Source organism: Coloeus monedula (assembly GCF_965178545.1).
Source record: "Coloeus monedula genome assembly, chromosome: 6".
Lineage (NCBI taxonomy): Eukaryota > Metazoa > Chordata > Aves > Passeriformes > Corvidae > Coloeus > Coloeus monedula.
Genome location: NC_138786.1, coordinates 27,132,221 through 27,144,074, shown reverse-complemented (window position 1 = coordinate 27,144,074; position 11,854 = coordinate 27,132,221). Strand labels below are relative to the sequence as shown.

At 42.2% G+C, this 11,854-nt stretch overlaps 1 protein-coding gene across 6 annotated transcripts in view; it reads right to left on the bottom strand.

The window, feature by feature from the left end:
- Positions 1-2,500: 2,500 nt before the first annotated feature.
- The window catches only part of MGA (MAX dimerization protein MGA), a 59,229-nt gene continuing 49,875 nt past the window's right edge, over positions 2,501-11,854 (bottom strand). For all 6 annotated transcript variants that reach the window (XM_082284473.1, XM_082284477.1, XM_082284478.1 and 3 more), the window contains 5 exons: positions 11,113-11,224; positions 9,396-9,626; positions 8,557-8,733; positions 7,971-8,123; positions 2,501-6,997 (listed from right to left, as the gene is read on the bottom strand). In XM_082284473.1, the coding sequence (XP_082140599.1) occupies positions 5,697-6,997; positions 7,971-8,123; positions 8,557-8,733; positions 9,396-9,626; positions 11,113-11,224 (1,974 nt within the window). In that variant the 3' untranslated portion in view covers positions 2,501-5,696. The remainder of the gene's footprint in view (positions 6,998-7,970; positions 8,124-8,556; positions 8,734-9,395; positions 9,627-11,112; positions 11,225-11,854) is intronic.

Genomic DNA, 11,854 nt, shown 5'->3' with positions numbered 1-11,854 from the left:
CGCGCGGGGGAACTACAGGGAGCCCTGCGCTCGCCAGGGACGGGAAAGGAAGTCAAAGGCAGCAGGAAAGCTTGTCTCCTCCTCCTCGGAGCTGGTCCCAGCAGGCTGGCAGAGAGACTGAGCCCTGCTCTTGCAGCCCGCCTGCTCACACCCACATAGCTGTGACTGCCCATTGATACACCCCCATCACATCCACATCTTACACAGGCAGGGATCTGATCCGCCCAGCAGCTACTCCCATGCTGAGCTGAGGAGTGAGGGACGCAGAGACAGATGGGTGAAATGTTGCCTTCGGGTTCAAATCCCTCCACTCTGATTTCCAGCATCTGCTTTTCACTAGAGAGCCAGGTGCAACAGCTGTAACCTCAAGGAACCACAGTCCTGTATGCTGACAGCCCTACAAAAAACAGGGAACCCTCACAAGAGCAAGATGAACCAGGTAAGTGACCACCATTACAGCAAGGACAGGTCTTCGAGGTTCCTTTGTGTCACAGGAACTCTGCTGGCAGCAAGGGGCTGCTAGAGAGCGGCCCCACCAAAACAGGGGACAGCAGGGACATTCCCAAACACACCAACACAGGCCTGACAGCCCAGGCTGCTGGGCTGGATGCATAATTGGATTAGACAGACAACCATAGGTCCCAAAGACCTCACTGGCACCAGGATATGCTCATGCTGTTGAGTGTGTGGGAGGTTGTGTGGCTGGAAGCCTGGGGCAAAGGGCTTCCCAGCTGCTTCAAACACTGCACAGAAGGTTTGTCCTGGCGGCCTGCGAGGCCCAGGTGGATGGTCAGGAGGACACACAGAGGCTTTCCTCTTCATCAGAAAAGACTCAAGCAAGTGGAGACTAAATCCTTCTAGGGGTACAATTCTGTTGACAGAATGAAAAGCTCTCACCTGTCACCTCCAACTCCCAAGAGACACAAGATGGACAACTGAAGTGCGAGCTGAGGCAACACAAAATCCAAATGAACAGGAACAGCCAAGTACACAGTGGTGTAATGATGCCTTCCTGGTCTGTAGCAGCAGTTAAAAGGGCAAAAAGATGAGGCACTGAGCTTAAGTGACAACAAAAGGCATTACAATTCCTCCACTACCACAACCCCAAATGACAGTTATTAATTTAGATTCCATTCACTGCTAATTATGCACAAACTGCTCCTGCACATTTTTGGATTGCATTTATGGACTCAAATCTGACTTTAGCATCAGTTATTGCGCAGGCTCCCTGTAACTTCACTGTCTGTTAACAGAGTTTATTTGTTGCACCATCTGCATCTCCAAGAACACGACAAATACGCTGGAAAACACAGATCCCCAGCACAGATTGTTGGCTTCTATTGGAAAGTTCTTTCCATTGCAAGCCTGATTGGATATACTTTATGCTTGTATTCCTTTCTATTCCAAGAAGTAACTTTTGCCTTTAAAATAAGGTGTAATAAGATGAGGCCTTGCTGAAGGGTTTCATGAGAAATTTGAAAAAATATGTTCATTCTTTCCTGTGAGGTCTGATGCTCCTCTAAATAAAAATAAATTCTGTGACATCTCTTCTCCAGTCAATTGCTAACCCTCATGTGCAGCGTTTCTCTTCATTGTATTTTCTTGTATTTTCTCTTCTCAGGTCTGTAAAACTAACTTCTCCTTTGTAGACATTTACTACATAACAAAGAAAAAAATCCCCCCCCCCCCCAAAAAGCAACCAACAACAAAAACCCACCAAAAAACAAAACAAAACAAAAAAAAGACCAAAACCAAGAACAACAACAAAAAAAACCCCACAAAAACCAAACCAAAAAAAACACTAAACCAAACTAACCCGAAACTCAAAACCAACAACAACAAAACAAACAAAACAAAACAAAAAAACCCAACAACAAACCCCAAATGAACCCCCCCACACTTGCAAGTGTGTTATCTTCCATTTACTGCCTACGGAAGCAACAGCCAGCTACTCATTACAAGCATTTTATCTATTTCTTTTTAAAAAGCCTCTCTCCTCTGACACTTCACTTGAAGACAGATGTGCAAACCTCTTCCATTAGGACAGCCTTCGCGTTCAACCTCTCTAAAGGAAACCCATACAAAGGATAAACCCAGGCTTGGGGTTGGGGTAAGGAATCTGGAGAATGCTTTTCTGTGGGCTTAATCTCTCAGCTCTCGGGTTAGTTTTCTTTTTAAGCCATGATCAAATGTTAACCCCCTTGGCTCCCTACTCAGGATGCATCTCATCAAAAATAAAGTCCCTTTGGTACCTTTTCCGCACTCAGCAAGTCAAAATCCCCTCTTACAAGTGATGCCATTTCCTGCATACTGCTAAGACTGAAGGGAGAAGTCTCCGAGCTGTCTGATCACCAAAACCCAGATGTTTGCGCTGCCAAAGCTTCTGCCTCACAGCATTCGTGTGTCACTTGCTCAGGTCCAGTGCCACGTGTCACCAACAGCACACCACCACATCATTTCTGCTCCCTCTCTCAACCCTGGAACAAACTTTCAAAGCGAGTTTCTAGTTGACCTTGATTGGTTTATTTTAGTTTTACACTTTGTCCCTCACATACAGGTAAGAGTCTTGTACTGTTAGATTTCTACAAAAATATCAATTTTTCAAAAGCAAAAAAGAGGGAAAGATATATTTTAATATATAAAAGGAAAAAAGCTAAATCTGACATTTCATTATATTCTTAAAAACATTCCAGTCTATTTACAGATGTGTAAAAAAACAAAGAAAATCTCCAGGTCTCTTGGTCTAGCGAGAGCGTGCGCCTTGCAGGGGTTTCCTTGGTTCTCTTGTTTCCAAAATCTTCTCATTAGGTGACATATTCTATGATTATTGCCTCAAATGACAGCATATATCATTTTCAAAAAGTTTGGGAGCTTAAGGGAAGAGCAAAGAGTCAGCATTTAAATCCATAGCAAAATACTGTGCTGCAGACACACGACAGTGAAACGAGCAAAACCCAAGAGCATTTCAAACATGCTTTGCCGGCTGGTAGAACCCATCAAAGATCTTCTTTGGAACCGCAACAAATGCCACCTTTTACAGCCAGGCTGGGGGCTGTTCTTAGTTAATTTACTAGTAACATTTAGGGACCAAAAGGTTTTGCTGTCATCTTGACACAGTACATTTTTTACTGCAGTAAAATTTTTTTTACTGCCCAGTGCCAAAACAGTAAATTCACATCCAGAAATTTTACACTACCAGATAATGAATGGAACATCCTCGAAAGTACAGCATTTATTTTAGATCATGTGCGATCAGTTATCATGTTACAGCCTTCTCTGTCCCACAGAGAGTACACAATTCTGTGTGCTAATTAAAATTGGCTGTTTGGAACCATAAAAGGGTGAGGTGCAGAAACAAGGGTCAGTGATTAGGAATTTAAAAGTTATCACAGCACGTGTCTTGTTGCTGTTTCTCACACAGGAGGAATGAAATCTACTGGCAAAACAAACTGCCACAAGTTAAAAAAATAAGCAACTTCAGCCTATTGGAAATGCTCAGAACCAGATTCCCAGGTAAATACATTTAAGTCTGATGTAGTGCTAGTAAAATAATTTAGTTACTCCAGATTTCTACTAGTTTAAAATAAGGTCAAAATTCCTTAACAAGGAATATGTGTAAGTACTTACTGGGATTGTAAATCTCCTTTCCTAAGGCAGTCAGTGACAACTGTAACATCCGGCAGGACTCTCATAATGACCTAAACTCTCTTTTCCACATCATTAATGCAAGACTTGTATGAAATATTAGAACAGTAAATATGCAAAAGTCAATAGAGAGTTGTATGTAACTACTTTAAAACACACTGCTTAGAATGGCCAGGTGAAAAATCTTTTTTACGTAGTCTCTGGAGTAACTTTACACACACTGAGCTTGAAGGGCTTCTCTCCTCTGTGGAATAATATAAATAACAAAAATATGAGGAAACACCCAAGGTACTTATATTCCCTGATAGATCTAACCTAGACATGGATCCAGAAGATGCAGCATACTGAACAGGGTGTATGGTTGTACAAACACTGCTCCCTAACTGTGGAAGAACATCACTCACAGCACCTGCACAACCTCAGTGCTGGAAGGATGGAATTCCTGTATTACTGCATCACTGAAAATGGGTAATTTAGAGGGCAGGGGGTGATCCCAGCTGCTGTTGCTAGAACAGTTAAGACAAGGAATTACATTCCTAAACATAAAACAGAATGCACCATCAAATTCTGTATAATTTTCACGGCAACATTTTTTACCTTTTCAGAGCAGTTAAGAAGCCCCCCAAGCGCACCGTAACTTATATTTACAAACTTGATAGGAAAAGATTGTGTATACACTCATTAGCAAATCATCTCTCCGAGGCTGAAAACTTCATTTGTCAAGAAAACTATGAAAACAGAAATTGTGTACAAAAATATAAATATCTTTACAGTCTGCAGGCCCCTCACATCCAACAGCTGAACAGTGAAGAGCATCTACAGGTTATTGAGTAAGCAGTGGCAGAGAAGAATAAAAATACATCTTGTGATTCAATACTGCCCTATTTCCCTGGTAATGAGCATTTTTGCTGACTTTTTGCTATACACAGCTTGTGCAAATGCAGTGAGAAACCTCTGAGTACCTTTCCTGAATTTATAAAGAAATGAAAGGTTTGGAAAGCTATATACATATTTTCATATTTACATTCACATGTACACCTCGCTCACTTATGCCAGGCTACAAGACTCCTGAAAGCATTCTGCGTTTTCACAAAGCAGTACTTGGTATTAACATTCCCAGCCACCACACACATCTTGAAAAATGACAGAAGGAAAGAAAATAGGACCTGGGAAAACACTCGAGCTACTTCAGCGATGTATTTGAAGATGTAGCAATAGAGTGCCCACATTTTCTTTCAACTCTCTGCACGTTTTCCTTACAGATGTCCTAAGCATCAAAGGGGGAAATATTCATGTGGGGGCAGGAGGTGAAAGTGAGGACAGTATTATTGAAGTTAACATACTGTCCTACTTCCAATTACATTGGGAAATACATTTTTCTTCCCCAAGCAGTGGAAGTTAGAAATGTTTATTAAAATTTTTCTGTGCATAAGCTCTTAAAAAGTCTCTGCTAGAGAACTATCTAGCACCAAAGAAAAAGCCTTTTCAATTCAGCCCCCTCCAGTCTCAAATTTCCCTTCTGCTGCTCTAGATATCAACCTTGAGAGTAACTACAACCTGGTTTCTGCACATTTCCCATATTCCACAAATATTAAAACAAGCAAATGTGAACAATGCCATTTCTGCATAGATAATTTGCCTGGTACAAAAACAAACAATCCTTTTTTTTTCCCCAACACGATAGCTGCCTCCCTACTGGGGAGAGAACAAGTCTCTTTCAACAGCCTCAGTTTCTCAGTCCCTTGACAAACTACTTCTGTGAAGAACCCAATCCTGGAAGGATACCATCTGCCCAGCAATGGTTATAGATCATCTTTTTTGTCTTGAGAAGGGGAAGGGGAACACCCAGAATACAACAGTGAGGTAAAAATATATCAACATGCTTAAAGTTTCACAACACTTATTTGTCAGTTTGGGGCCTGCCCTTCAGATGAACACAGTGCTGATGCCGTACAGAAAACAAGTGTTGCAGACAATGGAGGCTGCTGAACAATGACACTGGCTCACACTGCTCTAGACCTCTGTTCCAGTCTGATAAAAAATATCTGCACTTATTTGCCTGCTGAATTTGAAGGCAAGGTCCCAGTAGCATTCAACTTTGCAACCACAGGTGCTAATGCGGGCATCACTTTGTTATCTTGTCCTTCTTGAAGAGTTGCAGGTGATGAATTTTTTACCCCACTAGGTGCCACTTTTGCAACTACAGGTGCCAGTAAGGGCATCACCTTATTACTCTGCCCTTCCGAGTCCACTGGCAGACTTGCCACTTTTAAACCAAGTGGTGCCAGCTTGGGCATGGGCCTCCATGACGTGTCAGCATTACTGGCTTCGGGATTAGTCTTCATCTGCAAAACTGGTGGAGTCACATGAGCAGCATCTGACAAGGCTGTTACTGTTTTGCCATTCCCACCACTGGTTATGGACAGATTGGAAAGTGGTTTCTTCACTTCAGTACCTATGACTATCTTTAAGACATCTGCCTCAGATGAAGGCTCCCCAGAGTTCTTGTCCCCATCATTAAGGTCATCATCTTCCAGGTGCAACAGGAGAGGGCTTAAAGAGCCACCACCTTCTGGAACTTCAGAAAGGTCCTTAAAACTGCCTCCCAAATGGCCAAACTGGAAGGATGACCCATCTGCAGAGGAGAGATCACTGGCTGTTCCCCGACGAGCCTCTGCATCTTTACGAGAGAAATCTGAGCTGAGGGCACTGGGCAGTTCTGGCATGGCTGAAGCATCATCATTCAGCTGCTGGTTGAGGAAGGCGATTTCATTGAGCAGTGAAGTGAGGGTTTCATCCATGTCATCACTCTCCTCAATGCTGCTCAGTATCTCACTTGTATCCAGGTCTGCTTCCTCCATTGCCGATGCTACTTTCCTCAATTCCATTTCTATCCTCGAATCTTTGATCTGGAGCTTGCGGAATGACAATTCTTTGCATTTTAATCTTTCCCCTCCGGAATCACCATCTTTCCTCCTGGCTTGGCTTCCTACAAACTCACCAATGCAGAGCTGTTTGCTGAAGGACTCTGAAGGCTCCTTTTTACATGGTACGTTCCAGAGTTGTGGAAGGCCATCTTTATGTTCAAAGAAAACTTTTGTTGGACCTACGGTATTTCTTCCATCTGTGCCACTGTCTCCCAGACATGGTTTGGCTTTTTCTTCTGAAAGGACACTGTCACTCTTCATAGGTTCAAGGGGTACTACAGCCAAGGATTGCTCAGAAGCTGGAGTACTTGCAGCTGCTGTTACATTAGAATTTTTGTTTCGGTTTGGGTTTAGATTCATGCTTGCTTCAGCAGCCAGCGATGTCACATTAACAATCTTTGGCATCATGAATGAATCTTCGCTTTCTGCAAAAGCACACAAAGCAGCATCCATCAGGATACATGTTAACTGCAAGCTAATTCCTAACTAAGCGTAATTTGCTCACCTTCAGGTCTTCCTCAAGTAAACTGCAATTTAAACTAATTACACAACTTTTGTCAAGTGAAGCTTTAACACACCAATAGTTTAATTTTCAACTTGTGGAACAAGAGCAAGCTCCAGTGCAACTAACTGCAATGCTTACAGCTCTGATGGTGATGTACAAGGCAAACAGAAGGAGAATTTTCCCTCTTACTGTTTTTCATCCTTTCTTTTTATGATCGCATCTTGCAGTACTGGTTTTGTGCACTACAGAGGCATTCCAGGGACTAAATGATTACTTATTTTCTGCCTCCAAGCCGTTGCCTGTTAACAGCACTTAGATTTTTCCCAGCCCCAAATCTGAAGTGAACTTTCCTTTTTCATTATGACCAAATGACTACAAGGACGCAGGAAGTGAGCAGCTTGCTTTTAGCACAACAGATGGCAAGCAGAACCCTGCTGGCAGGAATCACCCCACACCTAGATCCAATGTACAGCACGGGGTTCTGAAAAACAGCCCTCCCATGGGCAGCAGAGCTGGCAGGGTATGGGACAGGGTTGTGCCACAGTAAGAGCCTGGATGTTACAGGCAAAGATTTTCAGCAGTCCCATCACCACTCTGCACTGAAGCTTCCCCAGTAGGATGCATTACAACACAGACAACCCAGTATCCACTTATTCTGTCTTTCCTGAGGGCAAGGAGGCTCAGTGGGATGAAGGAAAGTTAAAAAGCTCTAATCCATAATCTCCTAGAGGCCCCTCTACACTGTTCAAAACATTTAATAGTGATTTTCTTTGAACAGCCAGATAATAACACCTACCATTACTTCCTAGTGAGAAAACAGTTTACCTTCAGCTTCGCAAGGATAACGTTCCCTGCACGCAAGCACAAAGATCCATGAAAAACAAAGAGTTTACCTGAATGGGGTGCCATAGCTGATACCACTGTTGAGGGCGCTGGACTTCCAGCAACAGTTGACAGTGTAATAGGAACAGTAGAGTTAGTAAGGATTCCTTTTACTTGGACAGGAACTGTTGATCCTGGCAGCTGAATCATCACTGAAGTAATACCTTATCCAAGAAAACCGGAAGAGGGGATGAAGTGGAAACCAAAGCCTTTCAGATACTCAGATACAGTACTTTCAGGTACTTCAGATACTCCTGGAACACAGGAGCTGTGCACTTCAAGGCAAGACTTTACATTATAGTAACGTCTTAAAGTAGAAGAAACAGAAATGCAGACTGGTTGTGTGATTAGGAATTATTCCCTATGTTTCCCTCATTTCTGAATAGCAAAAATTTAACACGTTTTACTTAACCTGTTGATAAACTAAGTTTGAGTTAACGACATCAAATCTCTCTTATCAAAGTTCTACCTCAGTCAAGTTGTAAAAAATCTGAAATATTACAGTAAATTCAATAACACGTTACTTCATAAATTGCTCTACACATCTAGGAACAGCATTATACTGATTTTCTTTAACATCATCTCACATGATCCTACCTGGCTGTGTTGTCATGGCAGTACCGACCCCTCGAGGCTTTAATTCAGCCTGCAACAGCGTGGAAGGAACAGCTGCCACCTGCCCTGGGACCAGGGGGCTCTTCAGCGTAAGCACCTGCCCCTGTGGAGTCATCACCACGCTTGCAGCAGTGAGTGTGAGAGAGGCTGAGGAGTCCTCTGCAAGAAATGTGTAAAACACTCATTTATTCTGGCACAGCACCCTGATGGCAAACAGCACCCTGCAATCCAGCATTAGGTACAGCTCTGGAAGGAGTCATTCTTTCATTCCTTCCTACATCTATGATGTGAAGATCTCCACAAATGTTGAACGCTTCTCTACAAGTCCTCAGCTACAAAAAACTCTCCAGTGTCTGACAACTCTGCCATTTAACTTAAGAGCAAGCCTCCACCATACTGAGAGCTAGCTTTTTGAGGAGGGAGGTTTTAAAAACTGAGTCTGTTCTGGCAAATCCTGCATTCTGGGGGTTGAACTTCAGGTTTTGAGTCAGCAGAAAAAGAACCACCTCGACTCTTAGAAATTACTGCTGGATTGCAGTGAAACTCCTTTAGATCAAAGGACAACTTAGTAAGAATTTATTTCCCATCATTCTGAAACTCTGAAGTTATGTTCACCTGAAGACCTCAGCCATGCTGGTCTCATCCTTACTGAAAGCAAGTGGTTTCCACACCTATCATATGGACATTTCTCGGTCCTATGCACAATTCTGTTTCAGGAGTGAGGCTGCCTGCACAAGCCAGCTGGCATTTTGCCCTCCCACAGGGTGCTGCTTCAATGGCTGTCTCCCCTTGATGCAGAACATGCAGCACTTTTGGCCCACCTGTGGCCCGGACTCCTCTCCTTGCAAGGATCAATGGCTTGCCCCTTCTGTTTGTCATCGCTATTGGGGTTGGCTCTCTGGTGGAAGCAGAGGATCCTTGCTGGGTGCTTGCAGTTGAGGGTGCAGCTGGTTTCTGTGGCTCAGGTTCTTTCTTCTTTTTTTGTGCTTCTATTGCTTTTTGTTTAGCATAAATATACTCCAGCTTCTTCAGGACAACCTCCTCTGTCTTTCCTACAGAAAAAATATCAGAGAGTCAGCCTACTTTCAAACTCTCTTCCCAAAACTAAAATGCTGAAGGCAGAACTAATAACCTGTTAAGCTGACATTATTCAATTACTATAAAACAGATAACCATCATCCCCACCAAGTAAATAGCATACTTAGTATCAGAGGGAAGCAACTACCTATTTATTCCAATTTTTCTTTTCTTTCAAAAACCTCCACACATTTTAGAATTTATCTGCCACTTTGATAAGCAGAAATCATCCAGCACAAGCATAGGCTCTTGCTGAACAAGTTCTAGTTGAAACACTCACAGCTGTGAAAAAACCCTCCCACCTCTCCTAATGATAAGCATACAACTACTGGGCAAAATGTTACCTTTACCTGGCGTGACATTTCTTGGACTCGGGGATCCTGTTACTCAAATGACATTTGAACGCAAACTCACATACAATTTATCACTGCCATGAAAATTCTAACCTTGGACAAACACACAGATTTTATAAATAATCTGGTTTCTGCATATGCACACAGTTTAATATGACCAAAGTTCAAGTAACTACACTAGCTTGTTTTCTGCCTAGTGTTTACGTTTTAACATCATGGTATATCTTTAATTAAGTCTATATTTAACTAATTGTCTTGAGAGAGGACTTTTTCCTCATCAAATCTGAAGTCTTCACTAGGAATGCAAAAGATCAGATAACTACTTTGTGAAGTTATTTACTGTCATTATCTGCTCAAAAGGCCTCTCATACATTTCTGAATTACTAGACTTCACTAAAAGACTTTTTACTTTTTATAAATAAAATACCTCATAAATGCATGAACCAATTCACACAAATACAAAAGATTTAAGTATCTTTCATTTCTACTTTACAGGTATTCTCCTGTTTATATTCCCAGACTGTAAGACGATTAGAAGAGTATTTTGTTCACACGTTTTGGCGCTGGTTGAAAACGTGTCACAGCCTTCCTACACTTCCAAATGAGACAGAACGACACAGTAAGTACAACATGAAATGTCTGGATGAACAGCAGCTTAGAATCTACTGCAGTTTTGTTCTATGTACAAAGCTGATGCCTTCTAGCCACTAGGAGCACTGGTTCTTGGGAAAGCAGCACAAGGAGTCATCTGCAAAGCTATGCAAGGAGTCGGCAGTTTTTAGTACCGACCAAAGACAGCTGTGTGCGACTGTGAAGGGCAGAGCAGAAAGGGCATTTCAGGAAGTGACCAATGACAGAATCAAGTGACACCATCACCCCACCCTTCCAAAGGAACCCAAGCCTGTGGCTCACAGCACAGAGAGCATTCTACACATCCTTTAGGCATAGAAAACAAAAGCCATTTTATCAAACTTTGTTTGGCATCATGAGTCTGAACTTCATGCGAACCAATGACGCACCTGGATCTGCCAATTACTCCACCCACTCTCACTCCTAAAAGCTTTTTCTTTCATTATTACAGAGGGTTTGCATCCAAAACCAATCTCACCTGAAAGCGTGGATACTTTTCGAATCAGACCATCTCGTTTGCGTGTCAGCAATGTCTTCTGTCCAAGAAACTTATCTGCCTGATCTGTCAGTCCTTGGATTTCTTCAAAGGCCTAGAATAGTATCAGGGAACTGATTTATAAACCAGTGACACACAGAATAATAATTTTCCTTCCCAGAAACGTGTACAAGGTTTATTCACAAATATTTGTAATCCTGAGAAAACAGGATTGAGAGAAAGCACGTGAAGTACCATGAATGCCAGCTTTCCCTAAATGCCAGTTGAAGACTGATAAACATCTTGTTTGTCCTTCCTCCAAAGGTCAGCAATTTTTAAGAAAAATCCCAAAATTTATCTCCTAGTTTCTAGGTACAGCTGTTAAGCATAATTATCTGTCTACATATGTCTACCATTCATGTTTGGTTTCCTGTCCTTTACATCTTTACAAATAAGCTTTTAATGTCAGTAAAATGTCTAATGGAATGCTATCTTCTCAAGCATTAAAAAAGTAAGCCTTCAATGGATTTAAAAATTTCCTGATGTACACAGTCAACCCCTAAAGAATTAAGACATAACCTTCCATGATTCACAAAGAATACACAGGGAGAGCTAATCCAAAAATATGCGTGCATGTCATCAAGACTAAGCTTTTAGGAATACAGATTCTTTCAGGTATTGTTCTCTTCTAGAGAGTCTTGCAGAGATGACAAAAGTTCCCTCTTCACTGGAACTCGCTTGAAGA